This window comes from Malaya genurostris, chromosome 2, assembly GCF_030247185.1.
Source record: "Malaya genurostris strain Urasoe2022 chromosome 2, Malgen_1.1, whole genome shotgun sequence".
NCBI lineage: Eukaryota > Metazoa > Arthropoda > Insecta > Diptera > Culicidae > Malaya > Malaya genurostris.
Genome location: NC_080571.1, coordinates 26,173,118 through 26,198,265, shown reverse-complemented (window position 1 = coordinate 26,198,265; position 25,148 = coordinate 26,173,118). Strand labels below are relative to the sequence as shown.

The window sequence follows — 25,148 nt, the reverse complement described above, 5'->3', positions numbered from 1 at the left end:
ACAATATAGCATATAATTTGATTGTATATGAGAAATGCATCGTTACACCACCCGGTTGAACTTTTCAAATATAGGTATTTCTGTCAAATTGAAATATCCATCCATACAGCTTCTTTTATACTTTGGTTCCAACTACGAAGTGATCAATTTATCCCACCAATAAATTACGTAAATTCTTTCTTTAACTTGCAAGAACCCTTCATTTCCATACAATTGCATAATATCGTCGAGTGCGGTGGAACAGGGTGGTGAGATGTTATATTGAGACAAAATTTTTCTATATAGAGTACATTTGTATAGCTGTGCCCTCACATTGTCACACACACATAAAAAACAGACCTTCCTGGATGGAAGCGTGTTTGGTCGCGAGCGCACAGCAGGCGCCCCCTTCGAAGCCCTATCAGGAAAATATGCGACGCGGGTGGAGGCCAGTTCGGTGAAGCTTATGGCTTGGCCGTGCCGGAGGCCGGAATTCAGTCAGTCAGTCAGTCAATCAGTCGGCATTGGAATGTGCTCACTGAAGGAGTTCCTTCTCATTCGGTCGGCGAACGTTTTTTCTGTTTTACATCAAAAGAGGTAGTATATTTGAAAAGTTCTAAGTTTTTGGGAGCGTTTGAAATTTTGTATTTTGTAAAAGTGAATTATTTTTCTTGAAAAGAAAATGCCATGATGTATCAATCAATTGAATAATTTAGATGTGATTGTTCTATAGTTCTATTAAAGCAAATAAAAACACGAATATTTAACACTTCATATTCATATTATTTAGTACAAAGTTCTGAGTTAGTAATCCACCCATTCACAATCGTTATACCATGAAAAATGTATCAATCTTTTTTTTTCTTTCCCATACAAGGAACTGCAATCATCAAAAGTGGTTATCATCAGCAAAAAAAAATATGCAGCAAAGTGCCGTCAACGCGAGGTGCTTTCCAAGTGTGAACAGAGGCTAGACTAGCTTAGTGTGTCGACTAGTCCACTAGCAATCCCGCAAATCATCACTCCAGCCTACAGGGACAGATCGTAATCATCGATGCACTGGACTCGTGTTTGCAGTAACTGCAGTTCGGAAGTGCAGCTGTGTGAGATAACCGATGCCGGTTATAGTGCAATGAAACGTTTTGAAAACGGTTTAGTACTAGAATAGTAGCATTCTACGGAAGGTGTTTAGAACGTGCAACAAGTACTAAGTGTGGTCTCACCGAAAAACAAAAGTCCCGGAAAAGTGAATTCGTTGCAGAAAATAACCGCATATATATATATTGGTGCAAACGTCGAATAGTTTTGTTCTACGTTGAAACAATTCTTGTGTGTCAGTGCGAAACGAATGACTTTCCGCATACTGTGTTTACTGGTTACTATAACGATTTGTGACGAGGATTACGCAACCAATAATACCGTGTTCTAGTGTGAACTTTGGCTCGAAATTATGGTGTCTAAAAAGTTTTGAAATACCACGAATTTATGACCCGTTAAGAAACCATTATTAAATACGTTAATGTATGTTTTTATTGTAAATTTGATGTGTAATGTGACAGAAAGAGCATCAGCTGCAAATCTTCACTTAACTATATGTAAATTAAACGTTACCAATAAAAACTGAACAGTGAAAAGGTTCCAAATGGATAAAAAATAGTTACAACGTGATCAATCGGCATCCTGTCAGCTCGGAAAGTAGTCAACTATTCGACTAATAGGACTAATGTGTATTGGCCTCCTGAAAATTGTTGACCTTATCGGATTAGGTTGACAATACATATACTTCTGGACAGCAGGCACCATAAACAAGCACAAGTAAGTCGATAATCTGTACAGTCTTTCTTTTAAATCGTTCGAAATTTCTCTCTGTTAACTAGCACTCTAATTAAATGTAATATCGAGTCAGACAATTGAATTTTTTTTTGGATTTTTGAATTAATACAATGCTTCCCCAAATGAACTAAATTTTTATGTACAACTAGCTGACCCGTCGAACTTCGTCTCGCCTAAATTTTTTTTGTGATTCTTTTTTTCGTACGGCAGAGTGGTCTAACGGTTAATGTCGTTAACGTTTCTCTGACTTCTTAACCTACAATGAACAGTTGTAACGAACGCAGGGATAACACTATAGTTTCCAAAATATTTGTCATCTTCGAATGCATTAAGCATAGATAGCAGATGTGCAGGCTCAATTGAACACTAAACACGTTTAAAATTCATTGGCAAATCCTTGGAGATTATCGGAAAGAATTTTTTTCTAAGATCGGTTGTCCAAAAAATGTTTCACCGCTAGTCTGGTTATTCGACAAAGTCATGTTTGATGAATGTTCGTAGAATTGCAATCACAGGATCAATTCTCGAATAAAAGTTTAGCGATAAAATTCTTTTACGTTCAATAGTTAAAACTATCATTTTATCCAATTAGTGTCCATTCACTCATACATGAACACTGAATTCGGCAAATAATCGTATTAATAGTCATATGGCTATGAGTTATGTTCTGAGAATCAATATCAAACAAAATTGTATGAAAAATGTGCAATACTTTTGTTATAATGAATATGTGGAGTGAATATACCAGCTGTCTTTTCTTTTGAGCCAATGCATTAAACAGGGACAATAGATCTCACTACTAACAATTTTAAAGTACCATGTTTTTTCTTTATTTTCTTTATTTATGGAGCAGGGAAAAGCCCAGTGGAGATAAGTTATTATCAATCTATAACTGTCTCCAGTAGGCATAAAACCTCCTCATCTTTTGGACCAACCGATTACAGAATATCGAAATGATACATTTCATGCTATTAACTATTATAATTTAATAACAACCTTTCCAGATATATTTATGATTTGAAATTGGGAATCTGAAAAAGGGAATGATTTGTCTTAAGCTACTTTCAAAGTTAATTAATAGTATCCTAAGCCGCCCGTTTTCAAGTAATTACCCATAACTAAAAATTCATTCAACGCTACTGAACGAACTTTAGTTCAGCGCAGCAAGAAAGCTAGCTCATAACTTGTTCTGCATCCTCAAGTTGCCAAAAATTCCTCTTCTACAGCTGCAAGCACGTAGTTATTTTCTCATACTGTGAAACTTTAGGTTCCTTGGGAACCTCGCTTAAATTTTATTTCGATCTTTATCTTTACCGATCTGAGAATACAAAAAAGTAACATAAAATACCAATATCAAGCTATTACGCTATTCATCATCTAACCCTTGCATTTAATTGTCATTTTTTATCTATGCCTATCTAAATAATTTGTACGCAAAATGTTAGAAACATCTCTTTATTTGTCCTCATTGTTTCAACAGCAGAATCGTATCATTGATTAGTTCAATAATAATTCGCTTAACTCACGCCCACGATGACCAATATTATTCATCTAACTGATTACATGGCACACATTGCATATTAGTTCTGGTAAACGAAATCAAAACTTTTGCTCCTGCTTGCGGTATGGCTTGAAAAGTATATCGACATAGCTAGATTTTCCCATTTTTACGACAATTTTTTCTATTTTTTTATGTACGAATCCGGTGAGAGTAGAAACTAATCAAACAAAAAAAGAATCATGTTCATTCCATAAGTATGAGCTGAAATAAGGGGCCGTTCATGATCCAAGTAAACTGGTCAAAATTAAGTACTATCTACGCCTTTCGTCCCCTTGAAGACATTCGAGTGAATTTTAAAAAATTATCGCATTTTTATTTGCACAAAGACGCTAAAATGAAATGTAGAGGCGCTGCTTGTTTAGAAATGATAGTTCCAGCAAGAGCTGTCAAATCGATAGGAACATTTTCAATTATTTCACCTTTATAACGATTTCTTGTTGAAACGGGAAAATTCATTTGAAAAATTATAGTACAAGTGGAAGAAAAAGTTTCTACTGATCTTAATTTATTGTGTGGGAACTAACATTTATTTAGAATGGAGCATAATGCTTGGTTCAATACCATTTTTTTAATACTCGGAAATAACAAATTAAGTATTCAAAATAAATAGTACTCAATCGCTAAACATTCTAGTACTCGAGGAATCAACATTATTCTGGTTTCTGTTAAAGAAAATGTTGGTCCGAAAAATCCTAACCTTACTCAATTTTTCACATTTCTGAATATTTTCCATGTTTAGTCGTAGTTTGCACTAAAAATGTAATAGTAATCACTTTGAATTTGATTTTCTTCTGTTCCGAGGTTGCTTTTATTGCTGATATCTATTCGTGCTATGGAATAAATGAAAAAATCGTTGCAAATAACTACTGCCGATATGAAAATTTTCGGACGAACCCTCCTTCTCTTGGTTCCATTTTTCATATGCCGTTGTCGCTACCGTTTTTCCAGTTTCGTGGCAATATCGTGAAAAAAAATCAGCTCAAGAGACTTTACAGAAGTCAGTGACTGAAAAATTCTCTTCCGACATTTTCATTCATGAAACAAACATACACAAAACACTGAACCTCGAAGTTCACAAGTGATTTTTTGTGTCAGCGAAACTTGATGACGAAATTTCACCCACAGAAATATCGCTAAAGAGATACTCGAAAGGGAGTCTAAAGTCTCCGATGATATTTCGATGCAGAATTTCTACTACGCTTCTGCACAGAGAACATACAGCCAAGTAGAGATTTCAATTGGTGTAAGAAATTTAACGGTTGTTTTAAAAAGCAATCACCAAATAGCAACTCTCCTGTAGAGACGCTTCGAGCAGCCCAATAATCCCATATGGACTCTTGTGTTCGAGCTTTCATACAATGGTGATTCATGCGCAACGTGGATTTTTAACTGACTTTGGCATGTATGCTTTACACAGTTTTCTTGAAAAAGTTTGTACTAGCTTGGATGTCTGTTCTCTTCTCGGTGGCTTCAGTACGTCACCGAAGTGATTCGTGTAAGATTAAATTATTTTATTTTCATCAATAAAAAAATCTACTGAATAAATTTGCAACTGAGATGACTGCATGACTGCGATATTTTTGATGCACGTAGGGTGATCAATATGAACAACAATATTATTCCCACATTCTAAGTAGTGATAATAGCGACGAAAGGCTGTTTAAATTCCTGCTGGTTGATCACGCTGCATTATTTAACAATAAAACGTTATTTAGCATTAATTTGAATTATAGAAATAACAGGAGCGCAGGACTATGCCTGTCTCGAACAAATGCAGGCGCAGTATTTGACTAACGCGTTTGAATTTGACGTTTTAGCAATAACCTGCACTCCTGTTATTTCGGCGTAAGATATTCAAACTAAATTAGGTTATATTTTTTAATCAGCTGTATAACATGCTTTGTGATTAATTATCACAGAAACTACCGGGGTGGTAGAATATACTATAACACCACGGTAGTACCAAAAAAAAATTCGAATGTATCACCACTATCGATCCACTTATCAACAGATTATCAAATTGCAAGAGTCAAAAATCTAGCATTTATTTTTATTTCAATCACCCTACGCGCATTCACAGCTGGGAGTTGGAAAATTGGTCATGAAAAATCATTTCCCGAATTCTCGGGAATCATATCAGATATATTCAATGTGCGAACTTTTATCTTAAATAACATCAAGAAGAATGTTCGCTAGTGTAGTGAACTGTGTTTCAGTGAGTTTTCTGATATATGATTTTTTTATCTGAGAATCATCTGAAATTTAAGACACAATTTTTGAAATTTGATTTTTTTCCCAAAACTGCTTTTGAGGGATCAGGGTCATTTCGCTGAAAGTCGTTTTTCCAAAAGCCATTTCACCAAAAGGGTCATTTCGCCTAACGAATCATTCATGTGATTATGTGGCTGTGCCACATCAATTATCCAGGAGACATAATAACACTCAAAAATAATAACATGATGCATTGGAAGTGACCCTTTCGGTAAAATGACCTATTCTGCGAAACGACTTTCTGTGAAATGACCCGCTCCCCTTTTGAGTCGAAAATGCCAAAAAAGGCTATTTACGAAATTTCAAAGTTTGTAAAGTGCCTCAAAAAAAGCTTCGTAAAAAACTAATTAACTTCAATTCGCCTAAGGGGGGCACTCTATGAAACGATAGAATTATGATTCATTTTCATTATTTTACTGTACAGAAACCGGTGAAGGTGGGAAAATTCCATTTGAAGCATCTATAGATGCACGTTTGGATAAAAAATTTATTTTGTGCTAAACTATTCAACATGGCGAACATATCGAGCATCGCCAAGGTCGACTTCCCGTTCAAACGATATTTTCCGAAGTTGAACTCTGATATATCTGAATAATGCATCGAATTGATTGACTTGTAATCAAGATGTTTACTTATTGTATTCATTAAAACTAAACATTTGAATTAATTTTTTTATTCATATTAGAGGTTCGCGTACTTTTCTGTGGATCAGGGTCATTTCGCCGAAAGCCGTTTCGCCGAAAGTCATTTCGGCGATTCCTGCAATTGTCTTAATATTATAATTGGAATTGATTTAAAATAAACACAAATTAATGATAATACGTTAACGCCCGTTTTGTTGACACTTCTTGAATAAATATTGATTCTTGTACTCTTGAATATAGATTGATTCATGAACTTCAGAGCGGGGTTCTCAAGGAAACTTGCTGACTATTACCCACTACCCTCTCAGCAGGCCGTTCAATTTTGTTGGTTTTTGAGCGCTTGTTGAACGACATATTGCACGAAATATTCGTTCAATTTGCTGGAACGGTTTGTTGTTGTTTTTTCTCTTGCAAAAATAGTGTGAAAATTAAATGTAAGCTTTACATAGAAAGAAAATTTGTTGTTATTCTACGTGAAGTAGAAGTATTGTGCAGGTATGTATTGTTAGTTTAAACAAATAAGTGGAGAAAACTTCAGAAACTCTGCAGTAAAACTAGTCCAACGTGGTTCCAACTCCTCATGTTAAAAATGGCTCAACAATGGACCTCTGTCTGCCGGGTTTGTTGAACGAAAAAAATGGCATTCGGTTCAACGGTCTGTTTCAAAATCGGCAAACGAAGGTCCCGTTGGACCAATGATCCAACGTATTGGACCAATGAAGGACCACCGTTGAACGTTTTTTTCTAAGTGGGTAAGCATCAAAGCAATTGCATAGGTGTATCTACCAAGCAAAAGTATGTGGTATTTTCCGTTTACTAAGTGAAAAAATATCGAATGCGGCTTTGCCACATCGATTTGATTCGTGTGCTGTCCGAACTCGCTACCGCCTAACTGAAGCAAAGAAACCTAGCTTTGAGTAGACTGGGCAATCGAGGCGGTTACAGGTTTGTATGCAAGAGGCCGCCGCTTCCGGCGGCGGGTCGGCGGCCAACTCAGCCGTCGTCGCCTCGGCAGCTTCGGTTATGTGAATGCGCCACATCAGAAGGCATAATAACTCAAAAAATAATAATATAATGTATTCGAAATTACCCTTTCGGTGGAATGTCTCTTTCGGTGAAATGACCTATTCGGCGAAATGACCCGATCCCCTTTTCTGAACAACGTTTTACAAAAAAAAGGTTCATGTCGAATACATCACGTGTTCAAAGTTCAAAACGATTTTGTTTGCTTTGAATTGTTGAAATTGTCAGCATATTCATCTTCAATTGCCTCCATAACAATAGTTCGCGTCATTATTTGCGCTGGTTTTATCACAATATTGCTTTAGAAAATGAAAATGATGAAAATAAAGTAATTAACCGCTCTGAATGTCTCCTTCAAAATAATTAAATTTTTTTCTAGAAACAAATCAATTCTTGTGGCTGGAAATAGGCCGTTTGTTTTTACTTACAGTTTTATGGCATTTTCGCATCAAGCAAAACCCAAACCAGTTTGATGGATTTGACAGCACCTGACGTTTGAACTGAGCTAGTTTCAGTAAATTTCATGCGAAAACAACATTTGATTCAACTCATTAACTTGTACATTTTGATTTAATTTTGCTGATCTATGGATTTTTTGAACGAAGGTTTTCGGTAAACATAAAGAAAACATTTTGTTTTGCAGAAATTATGCGAGCTTTCACCAACCGATCAGTTTATCAAATGTTTTAAAGAATTTTGTAAATAAAAATATCTAACTGAACAAGTTTGACAATGACACAAGACACGATTCACGCGTGATCTTTCAAAAACAGTGTTGCCAAAAAGATACCAACAAAATTATGACCCTTTATTTTATTGACATTTTTAGTAATAATTTTTTATATAATAACACAACATTTTTATGCCATAACAAGATAAGAATGTCGTTTTTTTTCATTAAAAAAATCGAGTATTCAAGAATTATGGCGAAATATTTTCTATTCAAAGTATTGGCTTTCGCTTCCATCTCTTCGGCATAAGTGGATACCATCTTAAACGATACCTTCACCACCAGCGAACGACCGTAACGAGGTTAAAGCCGGGTATAAATAAACGATATAATCAAATCAAATCTTCACCGTTCACTGACATCCATTCATTCCGAACCTCTTTCGTAGATCCCTGACAATTTAAAAGAGTTACCTTAGCCAGATCATGTTTTTAGGAAACAGTGTATTGTATTGGTGAAACAGTGTTTTTATCTTTGACATACGAGGTTGTTTTCCCTTGATTTTTAAATTCGAACGCAATGCATCAAATCGCTGTTGTAGTCGGTGAAGATTCTACCATGTTTATCCCAAAATACTAAAGCCATAACCTTCCCAGCTGACTGTTGTACTTTGGGATGCTTCAGACGAGGTTTATCAACAGCACCCCACTTAGATAATGATCGTTTTGATTCCGGAGTGAAGTGATGGGTCCATGTTTCATCCATTGTCACATATCGCCGTAAAACATCTGATTTATTATTTGAAAACAAGTCCAAACACTGCTATGAATAAACACAACCCGAAAGATGAACAAAAGCGAAATTTGTTGTACAATAAAATCATCAATCTCATTTTTAGGTCCAATAGAAAGATACAAAACTAAACAATTTCATTCCCTCTCTACTCCACAGTGGGCATGACAAATCAGCAAAACCTGAACCGGCAAATCTGGTGAAGCCGTAGTAAGCTCCGGAGGTATTGGTCCACAGACAGCGACCAACATGAAGCATGAACCCGTGCAACAGCAGAAACATACTGTCCACTGGTTTCGGAAAGGACTTCGCCTGCACGATAATCCTTCCTTGCGCGAGGGTCTCAAGAATGCTACCACGTTTCGGTGTGTGTTCATTATTGACCCGTGGTTCGCCGGCAGCTCCAACGTGGGCATCAACAAATGGAGGTAAGGTTCGAAACAACAAATTGTTTTAGCATTATTCACATTTGCTTGTATAAATTATCGAAATCGTCATGGTTTTTTGTTTGCACCTTTGGGATTCACTAACATTAAAAAAAAGTAAAACAATACTAAAATTTGAGACGACACCCCCGTATCTACGTCTAAAATTATTATTCCTGACCTATGTACATATATTACGAAGATCCCAAGTAGTGTTGTTCGGCTTAGTACATCGCAACTAGTGTATAATCTGTTTGGTACCAATTCAATTAATTCCTCCCACCACCGCCATCAAGTTCCAACAGAGGGAGGAATGGGGGATGGAGGGCTTCACCTACTCTCCCACTTATCACTTTCATTGGTGTTTTTTCTAATAGGTACTGGCTATTTAAAAGCCGGTACGACCAAACGACACACCACGATTGTGCTGTTTATATACCTCAACTACAACCACTAGCGAGGGGAAATCAGTCACGTGCTGGACAATGTGAACAATTTCGTTGGCGCAAACAACTTGTAGATTCTCGCTCCGTTAGGGTGTTCGGCTTCGAGCTACGCTACGTTGGTTGGCTTCTGAGTAATTGGAGTGGCATCGATTGGACACAGATGCTGTCGGGCTGAGTTTTAAATGTTACAATTCTAATAGCAAACAGATGTGTAGAATACATGCAATTACTATGGTACAAATTTTTTTTTTTTTTTATTCAACAATTATATTTTTTAGGCACACTGCTTAAGCTCTAAGATGCCGGCTTTTTCTAATTTTAGTTAACGACTAATATAAAACTGTAATATTGGTGTTGAAATTGTCTATTCTCGAGAAACCAGTCTACAGCTGGCAATCCGTAGTGGTTGATGAACTGAATATAGCGTGTGTCTTCCAGATGACGTTGGTAAATATTTATGCTGGCCGCATCCTTTGGTCCGTATGGGTCCGCGGGAAACACCCCCAGGCTACGAAGACCCGGCGGGTGGCCCGCATGCTGGTCATCGATTGGAACGGTCTTCCATTGGGGTTGATTGTTATGTTACGGAAGAGAATAAAAGAGACATAGACTAGTAAATATTGTAGAAAAACGGGGTAAAAAGGGGATATGGGAACGAAATGCCTAGAAAACGACAGAGATCTAATTAGTTGACAACGAGATGGTGAAGAGACGGGGAAAGGGAGAACAGAAAAGTTAGTGACAACAAAAAGATCTAGTTAGTTCCAATGAAGATGGTGGACAGGACGAGGGGTCGATAGAATCGGGCGGATGTTAGTGTCGAACCTGCAGTTGGAGATTATTCTTAGTCATAGTTAAAATATCGTCGAGGAATGGGAGGAACTTTCTCTGCAAGATATAATAGATTACACTTGTATACGAATGTGTTTAAGGAATTGGTATATGAGAAGCATGTATGAACTATCCCGACTCGCCAACACATCCCGAACCGGAACCTCAGGCGGTCTACCTCGGGCCCTAAGGGATTCCAGTAGCTTCGACCTGGCGTCACGATACTCTACGCACGACCACACGACATGCTCGATGTCCTGGTAACCGTCGCCACAGGTGCAGAGATTGCTCTCCACGAGCCCAATACGCCGGAGATGTGCGTTGAATGTATAATGATTTGACATGAGCCGCGACATAACACGAATGAAATCGCGACTCACGTTCATCCCCTTGAACCAAGGTTTCGTCGATACCTTAGGGATAATGGCGTGTAGCCATCGTCCCAGTTCGTCATTCGTCCATGAAGTTTGCCAACTTTCGAGAGTTTTCTGACGAGAAATGCTGAAAAATTCATTGAAGCAGATTGGTCTTTCATAAATATCACCTTCTAATGCGCCCACTTTAGCCAATGAGTCTGCCTTTTCATTGCCCGGAATGGAACAATGCGAAGGGACCCAGACTAACGATATTGAATAAGACCGTTCAGATAAAGTTCTCAAATGTTCCCGTATTTTCCCCAGGAAATATGGGGGATACTTTTCTGGCTTCATTGCCCGGAGAGCTTCTATTGAGCTTAGACTGTCCGTGACAATGAAGTAATGGTCTTTGGGCAAGGTTTCAATGATCTCGAGGGTGTACTGAATGGCAGCTAATTCTGCGACGTAAACTGAAGCCGGATCACTGAGTTTGTAAGAAGCGGTGATGTTTTGATTGAAGATACCGAAGCCTGTGGACTCGTTGATGTTTGATCCGTCAGTGTAAAACACTTTTTCACAGTTGACTGTTTTTAGTTTATTATAAAAAATATTAGGGGCCACTTGAGGGCGTATGTGATCCGGAATTCCACGAATCTCTTCTCTCATGGATGTGTCGAAAAACACAGTAGAATCAGAAGTATCCAGGAAATGAGCACGGTTGGAAACAAACGAAGAAGGATTAATATTCTGAGCCATGTAATCAAAATACAAGGACATAAAACGGGTTTGAGAATTAAGCTCAACTAACCTTTCGAAGTTTTCAATCACCATCGGATTCAAGATATCGCATCGGATAAGCAATCGGTATGAGAGATCCCAGAATCGATTTTTCAACGGTAAGACGCCCGCGAGCACTTCGAGACTCATCGTATGAGTCGATTGCATGCAACCTAGGGCAATACGCAAACAACGATACTGAATTCTTTCCAGTTTAATGAAATGGGTGTTCGCGGCAGATCGGAAGCAGAAGCATCCATATTCCATTACTGACAATATCGTTGTTTGGTAAAGCCTGATCAGGTCTCCTGGGTGGGCACCCCACCAAGTTCCGGTTATTGTGCGAAGAAAATTGATTCTCTGCTGGCATTTTTGTTTCAGATACCTAATGTGACATCCCCAGGTGCCTTTGGAGTCGAACCAGACCCCGAGATATTTGAATGTGAAGACCTGAGCTATGTTTTCACCCCCTAGTTGAAGCTGTAGTTGTGCTGGTTCTCGCTTCCTTGAAAATACAACCAACTCAGTTTTCTCCGTAGAGAAATCGATACCCATTTGAAGAGCCCATGTTGACAAGTTGTCGAGGGTATCTTGTAACGGCCCTTGCAGATCGCCAGCTTTGGGTCCTATAATAGACACAACGCTGTCGTCGGCAAGTTGTCTTAGCGTGCAAGATGTATTGATACATTTATCGATGTCGTTTACGTAAAAATTGTATAAAAGGGGGCTTAAGCATGAGCCCTGAGGAAGACCCATGTAACTGAATCGTATTGTCGACAAATCACCATGTGTGAAATACATGTGTTTCTCGGACAATAGATTATATAAAAAGGTGTTCAAAACCGGTGAAAGACCATGCTGATGCAACTTCTCAGATAGGATATTTATGGAAACTGAGTCAAAAGCCCCCTTGATGTCTAGGAAAACTGATGTCATTTGTTCCTTACGAGCAAATGCCATTTGAATTTCTGTTGAGAGCAACGCAAGACAATCGTTCGTTCCTTTTCCTCTGCGGAAACCAAATTGTGTATCTGAAAGTAAGCCATTAGTCTCGACCCAATTGTCTAGACGAAACAGAATCATTTTTTCGAACAATTTCCGGATACAGGAAAGCATAGCAATCGGCCGATACGAATTGTGATCGGAGGCTGGTTTCCCTGGTTTTTGAATGGCAATAACTCTTACTTGTCTCCAGTCATGTGGGACAATATTATCCTCAAGAAGCCTATTGAATAAATTCAATAAGCGCCTTTTGGCAGAGTCAGGTAAATTTTTCAACAAGTTGAATTTATGGTACAAATTGTTTTCTATTGTTTTCATATATGCTTAGATGCTTATTTATTACTGTTAAATTTACATTCAATAGTTCCATGGGATGCAGTAATATAGATTTTATTTTAAATTATCATACTTATCAAACAATAATAAATACACAGAAAAAAATTATGAATTTTACAGGTGACAAAATTCTATAAACGATACAATTCACAAATACTTAATTGTTCAAATGACGAAATATTCCACTCGCACAGAATTTTACACGCTCCGAATATAATTTACACTCGGTTATCAAGTGTCGCTGTACTATTTTTTTATGTATTTTTATCAATTGTTCAATGAACATATATGAGCTCTGTGGTTCAGTCTAGTAATCTATGTGCTTGTGATCTAATGTTTCTCGGTTCAAGTCGCGCTGCTGCTGTTGATATTTTGTTTTTTTTTATTTCGTTCCTATTCAAGCCATGTAATTTTCAAATCACACAATATCACATGTTATTGAATAAAATTTTGTGTGAAATACGACGCTCCATTTATGTGCATCTTATAAGATGTAATATCACAAGATTTTTTTCGAACTATGTAGGACATCACAAACTATACTGACGTTTTCCATGCTGTACAAATTATAAAAATCCTTCTATTTATTTATTAAGATATCGAATTTTTTGCCGTTGGTCTGCGATTTCTCATGTATCATTTGAATAGGACCCCTTGATGAACTCAGTTCACTGTCAGTTTCAGTCTTTTGAAGCAAAATAACAAGCGTCTGATCGTTACATGCGTCGTAACTATGACAATGATTGTTTATGTTTGAACCAATATCAAGTTACAGTATGTACGATATTGAGTAATTTTACTGCATATCCAGTATAAAGTAAAAATTACTTAGAATTATCGTTTGAAATGTATTTAGCTTGTCATTGTTTCATCTCGCGAAGCATTAAAATCAATTGAAGCAAGAAATTGTTATGTGCTGAAAGTAAACATATCGACCGTCCCACGACAAAAAGGCCTAACTGCAAATGACAGTTTCTCTTTATTTACTTTTTCTTTCACGATTTAACGAACTGATTTTATATTTGACGCGTCACTCTTGGCAAAACTTTCAAGGTAAAACTACAAGCTTTCGATTTATTTTGGAAACTAGAGAAATTGCAATAATGGCTCGGTAATAATCAAAAGAGAAAGTTTGCAGTTAGGCCCTTTTTTCGTGGGACTATCGACATGTTTGCTTCTTTTCTACACTCAGAAAAATCCTCACTTCAATGCTACGTGGAAACATATGTGATTTTTATCCATATAACTTTTCGTGTAATGCTTATGTGAAGTATAGATAGCACAGAATGAACTCATGAACTCTTAGTCCACATTTGTATCACGTAATATCTACGTCACTTTTTTCGTAGATTCTATTGAATACTTTTGTGAAATTTATACAAAATTGATTTAAATTGTGCTGTAAAATTTATTTCATCTGAACTTACTCTTTACCAGAATTTTACTTAATAGTCACATTATTTTCATGTAATTGTTACTATAAAGTTTTATATTGAATCTCAATAATGTATATTGGTATTAAAAACTAATAGATTACATAGTCTGTTTTACATAACATAACATGTTGAATCACTTGCGAAAATTTTTAAAAATACAGAATGCATTGTCCTAAATCCTTTCTCCGGAGCAGTTAAACTGAAGCAAACATTGTTCTCTTTAAGGAATGCATTCAGCTGGAACTAGTAGTTCAAGATGTGATTGATGTGCTGGAACACAATCTAGAGGTTTTGCTTTTTGAACTCCGCTGTAAAAAAAACAAAATTGAATTGTGTTTCAGTTTCGTATTTTTGGAGCACAGAATTCGCGTAATGCCAATTGGTCATGCAAATAAGTTGTTGAGGATTGGGTTCGCAGAGCCTCACTAAATGGTACATTCGCTTATAAATTATACTTCTGCTTGGTACTAATATTAAATCTGAAAGTGTATTAAAAATTTGCTAGACTTCATAACTGTCGATAAAATCAATGAGCAATTATTTACCCTAAAATCACTGTGATAAATACCGTAGAAGGGTCAAAAGGGATTTGGCCTATGTTATTTGTTCTAGGTTTTTCAACTGACGCCATATTGCGAGCACAAAATGAACATGACAAAATGAATTCAAGTAAGTGCGTGATACATAAAATATATGTGACAACAGCAATAATTATGACATATGGTTCATTTCATATTCAATCATGATCCGCTGGTTGTTAAGAAGATCACGTAAACTCCGATGACAAAGCCATTTTTGGAATCTACGTGTTTTTTCACATAAGGTTAACGTGTGGATTTTTTTGAGTGTATCTTGTTCTGTTTCCATGCACTCAAAAAAATCCACACGTTAATCTTATGTGGAAAAATACATAGATTCCAAAAATGGCTTTCTCATCGGAGTTTAAGTGATCTTCTTAACAACCATCAGATCATGATTGAATATGAAATGAACCGTATGTCAGAATTATTACTGTTGTCACCTATCTTTTATGCGTCGCGTACTTATTTGAACTTCAAATCCTTTTTGACCCTTCTACGGTATTTATTACAGTGATTTTAGGGTAAACAATTGCTCATTAGTTTTATCGACAGTTATGAAGTCTAGCTAATTTCTATTATACTTTCAGATCTAATATTAGTATGAATCAGAAGTAAAATTTATAATTAAATGTACCATTTATTGAGTTTACGAAATGGCTCTACGAAACCAACCATCAACATCTTATTTGCATGACCAATTGGAATTACGTAAATTTGTGCACCAAAACAATACGAAACTGAATCGCAATACTATTTAGTTTTTAAGATTCAATAAAGAACTTAGTAACAATTACATTAAAATAATTTGGCTATTACGTAAAATTCTGGTAAAAAGTAAGTTCAGATGAAATTATTTTACATTACAATTAAAATGAACTTCGTATAAATTTCACCAAACTATTCTTTAGAATCAACGCAAAAGTCACGTAGATATTATGTAATACAAATGTGGACTAAGAGTTCATGAGTTCATTCTGTGCTACCTATACTTCACATAAGTATCACAAGAAAAGTTTTATGAATAAAAATCACATATGTTTTCACGTAGCATTGAAGTGTGGATTTTTCTGAGTGTGGTATTTTGACGTAGCTAACAGAGCTGCCATGTTATTTTTTCAAAAATCTATCTCTGACATAAAAATTTATCTAGACTTGTCTGTGCCTAACTATGTACAAGGAAACTTTGACAGGGTTTCATTTTCAGTGAGCAAAAGAAAAGGTATCACCACCGTGAAGATCTGTTGAGATCTGACAAAATCTGGTGCAATTTGTAAAATCTGTCGAAACGAGAAAAATCTGGCATTTGCTAGATAAATCTTGAGTAATGGCAACGCTGGGAGCTAGTCGACACTTCTCGGTTGATTTTTCAGGAGACAAGAGCAAGAGCAAGTGACAGTTTCTCTTTGAATACTTTCTCGATTATTGATTATAAAGATTTTCTTGGAATTCACAATTCTGTTGAAAGTTTCGGGTTTCATTTTATTCAAAGAGTTGAGTGATAAACGTGGAAACCACTTGGTTATTAGTAGAAGAGAAAGAAAACAAAGACAAACTGTCATTTGCTCTTACGGCCTTCTGAAAAATCAACCGAGACTTATTCACGAAGGGTCAATGAAATTGCATTATTACTGAGGTTCACGACTACTGACCCAACATTTCTCAATTGATCGTATGGGACATTCTAATCTTGAGTTTATCTTCGGTCGAATGTCAATTTAATCATCCCACAGATAACAAATATACAGGCTCGAACATTTTTTTCAAAATTCTGTTTAAATTTCAAGTTTGCTATATAAACACTACTGCCATCTACTCGACTATTCGCCCCGATCTTTCAAAACGTTCCACTACCTTCCGGAACGATAACAAAGTCCTCCTGCCTGTTTTATAAATATTTCAACTACAAAAAATTTAACACTTATCAGGGGCTGGGGTCCACTAGGGGATTGATAGTACCTATTAGCTCTCTCCGGACAGTATCAGCCTAGATGCCGTGTGGAATCCGGTGGAAAAAAAATGAACCAAGAATAGATTCACTGGGTTCCTGCTTCCATGTCGTAAAAGGCGACAATTGCAGGAGTTTCTTTTTCCTTTCAGTTATTAGATGTTTTCAATATCTAACTGCTTGAAATAGTACATTTCTGATTACTCTATTTTACTAAATTATCTCTTCATTCTACCTATCAATTTCCGTCTAGCTTCGGAGAAAAGTTTTGGTTGGAATGTTTTCTTCTTCCATGTTTTTGATTGTCTTTCAGGATTGTAAATTGAATGATAAAAATCAACTAATGCGCAAATCCGTTGATGTTACAAAGTTAATAACAGAGATAACATATATCGGTATATTGAATACATAGTAAAAATACGCTTGATATTAATATTTTAAACAATAAATTAATATTTTTTTCGGTAGCCGGCTGCCCAGATCAACCAATATAACCAATTAATAATTTCATTGAATAATTAAAATAATAAAGTGGAAATAATAAAGGATCAGGACGCGCGTGAGGTCTGTTGACCTTTGTTTGGTGAATGAATCAACTGTTTTGTCTAAATCCTATTCACTTGTTTATTTTGTAATTTCATTTATAAATAATAGGGAAGTTTTTATTCTTTGCACGATAGTATTGCAGATTTTTCCTCAGTTTCAAGACTTCCCGGGACTTCAATATAGGATATTGTTGAAACGTTAACTCGGGAAGTCAGTTAGTTTAGTGGTGCATCCGAGCATCTTGAAACCGGAACATACTGAGTCGCGCGCGAATAATACCAATACTGAAATTTTTACTAACAAATATCCTTCTCCCGTGACACTTGTGGAGTGCGCAGTAGTATATACGGCCTCTAGTAACAACAAGTGTTGGACTAACATCCCTTCCCATTCCTTAGATGATCTACGTTCGGGCCTGGCCGGCGCCGGTACTGATCAATGAACTCTGGGATTACCAGAAAATGTACATTGAAGGATGATTTACCAGTCCCAGGTCGGATCATCTAGAAACTCCCTGAACAATTTCAGCTAATCCCGATCAGTAACGGAGTAGCAACCAAGGGTGGTCGCTCAAGCTCAAGCTCAAAGCAACTTTTAGACAATAGAGTAATCCCTATTGAAAAGACAAACCTAAAAGCACCCGTTATTAGATTATTGATCTATTATTCGATGATGGCATGACTAGCTTTTCCGATTCTGGAAATATAATCGTATAAGTGACGTAACCAACAAACAGCACTTTTTTTTTCTATCCGCACAATTTTATCAGATTTGACCAATGATCAAGTTTAAATGTATTGTTTTCAATGCATTTGCAATGCATGCAAAACAACGCACGCTTAGAACTATTTACTCAAAAATGAGAATCAAAATAAAAAATTACTCATCTGCAGAAAAAGTGGAATAACTCTAGTTTAGAGCAACTCCTTAGTTACTCAAATTTGAGCTCTTCCATTGGAAGTGATGTTTTCGTAAAAATTGCTCTATTTATGAGTATATCGAGTTTAAATGCATAACAAATATTGAGAAATTGACACTCAATACTTGAAGAATACTCGCTTCATGACAACAGATCAAGGGGCGGTCGCTTAGGGTAGTGCGTCGAAAATACCTTAACACACATTTCAGTAATGCTTAGAGCAAATTCAGCAGCTAGAAGTTCTATATGGAAGATCTATAAGAGAACAGAAACTGGAACAAACGTATCCCCAGTAAGCCATTCTAGTTTTATTTTTTCGACCAGTTCTTCTGTCAAATTTAAAACTGGTCTACGAAGCCGTTCTATTTTTTGTATATTTGAAGCACGAGCAAAACACTGCTGGGGCTGCCAGTTTTTCTTGTTATAAAATCCAGATTTAAATTTTGTAACTGACATAAATTATGCATCTAGAACTAGAACACTCCTGAACATGCCCTTATTCTTTTTAACTGAAACACTTGAGAACATTCGTTCCCATGCTGAAGAGGTCTGAGGCACAATATCTGTGTCGATGGCACAACCGAGAGCACAGTTTATCGTTCCTGTTTTGGCGAGTACAAACCCGTTTTTTTAAACGGCTGAATAAAAATACGCGATCCCACTAACAAAAAATGGCGCCTGTTACTACAAATGGTCATTACAACTTTTAGACTGATCTCTCGAATAGTAACCAGAAAACGAGTTCTTACGTTAAACTTAAGTTTAGAAAAAGAGACAACCATTGTCACTGATGGTAATACTTGATACTTGATGTCAGTACTCAATTTTGTACATTTCCATGTATCATTTCAACACTGATAAAAATTAACACGAAAACAGAGCTACTGAAATCTTCTCAAAAAACTGCTCGAAAACACTACTCGAAATATTTCTCGCGAAAATGAGTCTTAAATGATGGTGTTAGAAAACAACTTACGGACCCGATTGACCAGTCAGTTAAAACAGCTTCAAACTCTGCTGAAAAAATCTGCTAGAAAAGACTGCAAACTGCAAAAAACTTTTCAATAAACTGCTCAGGAAATTGCCCGAAAAAACTACTCAGGCAAAAGATTTGCTCGAAAAGTCGGCATCAAAACAACTCTCGACAAACTGCCCAAAAACTACCAGTAAAAGTTGCTTGAAAAATTGTTCGATAAATAAAAGTTGTGCGTAAAACTTACTCGAAAAAGTAGTATGAAAAAGAGTTAGTGAACAAATTTCGAAAAACCTCAAAAAACTACTCAACTGCGTGCATGAATCAGGAATGGCTGCACCGATTTACACAATTCTGTTTTTTTATGTTATTCGCCTCGACTTTCACTATAATGGGAGCGTTTCGCCGGGAGTCGTTTCGCCGAATGGCATTTCGCCGAAAGTCGTTTCGCCAAATAGGTCGTTTCGCCGAAAGGGACATCTGGTAGCATAAAGTTGCCGAGGCGACGCCGGCTGAGTTGGCCGCCGACCCGCCGTCGGAAGCGTCGGCCTCTTGCATACAAACCTGTAACCGCCTGGTTTGCCCGATCTACTCAAAACTAGGTTCCTTTGCTTTAGTTAGGTTCGAACGAGTGGTAGCGAGGTCGGACAGCACATGAATCAAATCGATGTAGCGAAGCCGCATTAGGTATTTTTCACTTAGTAAACGGAAAATATCACATACATTTGCTTGGTAGATACATAATACACCTATGCAATTGCTTTGATGCTTAGCGGCTAATAGTCAACAAGTTTCTTTGGGAACTCCGTTCTGAGGTTCATGAATCAATCTTTATTCAAGAGCACAAGTATCAATCTTCATTCAAGATTTACAAGGTCAACGGGTGTTCATTTGTGTTTATTTTGAATCAATCCCATATATAATATTAAGACAATTGCAGGAATTGACGAAATGACCGTTTCGACTAAATGGCTTTCGGCGAAATGACATTCGGCGAAATGGCCCATTCGGCGAGATGACCCTTTCGGTGAAATGACTTTCGGCGAAACGGCTTTGGGCGAAATGGCTTTCGGCGAAATGACCCTGATTCCACTATAATATTGCATATGAATAATATGAAAAATCCATCGAAAAAGTGGAGAAAAGCCAGAAAATTGGTTTGTAAGGAATAGGAGATTTTCCACCTAATTCATACAAGATTTTTAACGACTGAATAGTAGATTATAATTAAAATCATTTGGCACTGATTTTTGAGGAAATTTTACTGGGCCTACTTGATCCATGTGCTCCACTATTTCGAATCACTTGCTTGCGCATCCATGGGCATCAAATGAACAGTTTCCTAAGCAATTGTTCGATACTGAAATTGTGTTCATTGTCATCAAATTATAAAAAGATCTGGGAAATGGCTTGGTGAAAAATGTGATCTCACCAGAAATTACGGTGTACAAAATAGGCACTCCACGTTTAATATACTTATTTATCGTAATAACAGAATTGGAGAATGGAATTAATAGTTCGGAGTGTGACACGGAACTTAACTAAAGATCTACTATCGCTTATCAGGCGAAAGATGATCAATCATATCTAGTATTTGCCTCTTTTTCATTCAACATACCGCAGAAACAGTGAGGCAGATTCATCTACATTATGAACATTGTAATTTCAATGGATTTTCGAGAGAGATGATTTCACAATCCTGAAAGACGAGAAAAAGAAAGAAAAAAGAAATCGGAATCTTGCCAAACGATTCTTAGAAGCTGAAAGGAATACAATTCTCGATATTTTTAGAATAAATATTTTTTGAAAAATTGTTAGTTAAACGAAGGGATAGTTTATAAGTTATGGCCTTTTACGACATGAAAATGGAAACCCAGTAGATGTTTTTTTGCTCAGAATGCAATGTTTACTGTGACTCACGCTGAATCCATGAATTACTTAATAAATCACCTTCTTGCATAGATCTGTTTTTTATTATTATTACTGTTATCCAATTTCACTTTGTTTATCCCAATTAAATTCTAATATCCACTCTCACGCCACTACACTTTCACTAAGGTGTAACACTTACAATACGGGTATTATATTTTGAACTCACAAAGATGTGAAATTCTCAAAGATGACAAAATTAGTTTATTTTTCTTTAAAGACCATCCCTAGAATTTGAACATGACCTATAAAAATGCCTCCACTCTTGACCATAGGAGAACAATTCAATAAACATTCGCATTTCCATACGTATTCGCGTTCACAATTATTTAACAAACTTATTATACTCCAAATACTTTCAGATTTCTGCTGCAGTGTCTGGAGGACTTGGATCGCAGCTTGCGCAAGCTCAACTCTCGGCTGTTCGTGATACGCGGCCAGCCAGCGGACGCTCTCCCGAAGCTGTTCAAAGAATGGGGTACCACGTGCTTAAGCTTCGAGAAGGACCCCGAACCGTTCGGAAAGGTACGCGATCATAGTATTTCGGAAATATGCCGGGAGCTCGGCATTGAAGTTATTTCGGCCGTTTCACATACGCTGTACGAACTTGAAGGGTATATTTTCCGGGTTGTTGGAAGATCTTATCCCGTTAATCGAAAGTTTTTACATTAATTTCTAGAATCATCGAAAAGAACGGCGGCCGCTCTCCGCTAACCTACCATCAGTTTCAGGCCATCTTTGCATCGATGGATGCCCCGCCCCAGCCGGAACAAACGATCACACTGAACACGATCGGAAACGGTACAACCCCGCAGAGTAACGATCACGATGATAAGTTCGGAGTACCGACGCTCGAGGAACTGGGTTTCGAAACCGAGGGTCTTAAACCGTCCATTTGGGTTGGTGGGGAAACGGAAGCTCTGGCCCGACTTGAACGTCACCTGGAACGTAAGGCTTGGGTAGCCTCGTTCGGGCGTCCCAAAATGACACCACAATCGTTATTTGCAAGTCAAACGGGTCTGTCGCCCTACCTTCGTTTCGGTTGCCTGAGCACAAGACTGTTCTACTATCAGCTGACAGATCTATACAAAAAGATTAAAAAAGCCCGTCCGCCTCTGTCTCTGCACGGTCAGTTACTCTGGAGGGAATTTTTCTACTGTGCGGCAACTAAAAATCCCAATTTTGATAAAATGATCGGAAACCCGATCTGCGTACAGATCCCGTGGGATCAGAACTCGGACGCACTGGCAAAGTGGGCTAGCGGTCAAACGGGCTTCCCCTGGATTGATTCCATCATGACGCAACTGCGGGAGGAAGGCTGGATTCACCATCTGGCACGTCACGCGGTTGCCTGTTTTCTAACACGAGGCGATTTGTGGATTTCCTGGGAGGAAGGGATGAAGGTCTTTGAGGAACTTCTGCTGGATGCGGATTGGTCTGTGAACGCCGGAATGTGGATGTGGTTGTCCTGTTCATCGTTCTTCCAGCAATTTTTCCACTGCTACTGTCCGGTGAAGTTTGGCCGGAAAGCGGATCCCAACGGAGACTACATACGGCGGTACTTACCGGTGCTGAAGGTGAGTGTTTTTGCTTGGGATAGGCCTCTGAAACTTTTATTGATACTCACTTACCTTACAGAACTATCCAACACGCTACATCCATGAACCGTGGAACGCCCCGGAGAGTGTCCAACGGACGGCAAAGTGCATCATCGGGAAAGATTATCCCATGCCGATGGTAAATCACGCGATCGCCAGCCGGGCCAACATGGAGCGGATTAAGCAGGTCTATCAGCAACTGGCCAAATATCGCATTCTTAACAGTGACTACGGCGGCGAATGTCCCGAAAAGGGTGGCTCTGAAATAGCCGGTGTGATGACCGCAGCCAAGGTGCAACACATGAACGTTAGTAGTCTGAATGATAGCCCTAGCCCGAACACGATCATGGCCAATGTGAACCGCTCCGGAAACTATTTGTGTCGAAGCAATCCGTCCGCACAAAGTGATCCCAATGCTAAATTTATTACCTACCACCCGAGTCAGCCCGGTTTGGATCCGCCGCTGTCACTTCAACAGCAGATCCCAGCTTATTTCCATACTCAGAATCCCCAGCAGCATCAACATCAGCATCAACAACAACAACAACACCGTTCGAACGATCAGCAAACCCAAGATGACCAATACAATCATAATTTGTCGCAACGAGGCTCCGCGTACATCATTATCAAACCAGAAAACTCAAACGTAGGAGTTAGCAATGACGATTTGATGAATGCACATTTCAGTACGCTGCGAGATCAAATAAATACGAGTATGATCTCGCTGGGTTCCAGTACGAAGGCGGAAGATAAAAACTTCGAATTCGAGCGCAACCAGGAAAATGTCTACAGCAGTCAGTTCAAAGTGGAATACACGGATAACTTCGATTCCGGGTACGGCATGAGAAATGCAAATTTCTACAACCGAGATGGCGACGACGGTGCGGTCGACCAGTTCCAGCAACAAAACGAACAGTCATCCCGGTTAATTAAAAACTCACCGATAGACAATTATCAGAAGGACCTCAGCGGTAAAGCCGATGACTTTTTCGTTAATGACTTTGGCACAGTATCCAGCCTGCAAATGAACCGCCATCATCACCCTAATCAGCACCAGCAACGAAGTGCAATTGCAGATGACCATCGCAGGCAGCAGCAACAGCAGCAGCAGCACCAGCAGCAACAACAACAACAGCAGCAGCAGCAACAACAACAAATGCAACAGTCGCCACCTTTCAATAGTGATGAAAATTTAACAACAGCTGATTAGACTGTGGCCTACTTCGATCGAATGACATACTATGTATGGTGCGACATGAAAAAAAGAGATATTTGATCAAGGAAAGTGAGTGCTCATTTGAGCTTCGATCAGGTTTGAAAGCTACTGGGCACTTGTGTACGATAAAATCAAAATGATATTGGTATGTTTGTAACGTGTTCGCTTGCAAGAAATATAACATTTTTGATAATTACTCGTAGTTTGAAAGCTCCGTAATAGCTGCGAAAATCTCTCACATTCCACTTACGAATCGCACATTTTTTCCTACAGGATTATATTTGTACGACAACCATGCTGATCTGATATTTCAAAATTGTATTCAATATTTGAAAATCAACAGGTAGGAGAAGGGCTCACATTTCTTAGGGGGAAAATGTAGGGAAGACCGGGGCTAAATGACCCCTTTTGGTCGTACGGAAAATAATATTTTCATTCGCAATCATATATATTGTTTGAAAGCTGCATCCTTCAGTTACAAACCGCATTTGGTTTGATTATGTATCCCCACTTATACGGGCGCAATCAGACTCCGAGTGTACCAAACTCGGAATTGAAACTTTCAAAATGAGTCACTTTGACGGAGGAAAGAATCAGACATGACCAAATATTGTGTTTGAATTATTTTTTGGCTTTATTGATATCTAGCAATTGTTTCGCTCATGAATAATGTCATTTCAATTTATAATTACTGATTCCGTAAAAGAAATATGAAAAATGATGAAAAAAAATGTGAAATATAGTGCAATCAGTTTTCAGTTAGGACTAAAATTTAAATAAATAAAAAAGCATATGACTCATGATCTGATTTACTGTCTTGCTCAAGAAAGCAATTCACCAAACCTTTTCCGAAACTTAACAAAAATAATTATGTTATGAAAACGCTTCTCAGCACCCTCTCTGAGTTGAATGAAACTTTCTGGACATCTAGACTTTTTGTCAAGAAGTCACTTTGCATACTCATTTCCAAACTTTATTCAGACTGTCTTTTGGAAAGGGCTAAAGATTTTAAACCATTTTTTTTTACAAAGAGCTTTTGTCAAAAAATGATATATCATA

The 25,148-nt window shown here is 37.7% G+C and overlaps 1 protein-coding gene across 2 annotated transcripts; it reads left to right on the top strand.

Moving 5' to 3' along the window:
• The first annotated feature begins 422 nt into the window (after positions 1 to 422).
• LOC131427529 (cryptochrome-1-like) lies at positions 423 to 24,285 on the top strand. 2 transcript variants are annotated; one of them, XM_058590794.1, is made up of 6 exons: positions 423 to 576; positions 857 to 1,794; positions 8,933 to 9,201; positions 21,638 to 21,889; positions 21,955 to 22,852; positions 22,914 to 24,285. In XM_058590794.1, exons 3-6 carry the CDS (start codon positions 9,023 to 9,025, stop codon positions 24,081 to 24,083), a joined length of 2,499 nt encoding a protein of 832 aa, XP_058446777.1. In that variant the 5' UTR covers positions 423 to 576; positions 857 to 1,794; positions 8,933 to 9,022; the 3' UTR covers positions 24,084 to 24,285. The 2 variants fall into 2 exon arrangements, with proteins under 2 accessions (XP_058446777.1, XP_058446778.1); XM_058590795.1 differs by lacking the exons at positions 423 to 576; positions 857 to 1,794; positions 8,933 to 9,201 and having other exon boundaries at positions 21,662 to 21,800.
• The last annotated feature ends 863 nt before the right edge of the window (positions 24,286 to 25,148 follow it).

Excerpts from the sequence above, each read along its gene's own strand:
- LOC131427529 (XM_058590794.1), top strand. The coding sequence starts at position 9,023 with ATGAAGCATGAACCCGTGCAACAGCAGAAACATACTGTCCACTGGTTT. Across the intron at positions 9,202-21,637 it reads GTGGGCATCAACAAATGGAG|ATTTCTGCTGCAGTGTCTGG; the intron begins GTAAGGTTCGAA and ends AAATACTTTCAG. Across the intron at positions 22,853-22,913 it reads GGTACTTACCGGTGCTGAAG|AACTATCCAACACGCTACAT; the intron begins GTGAGTGTTTTT and ends CTTACCTTACAG.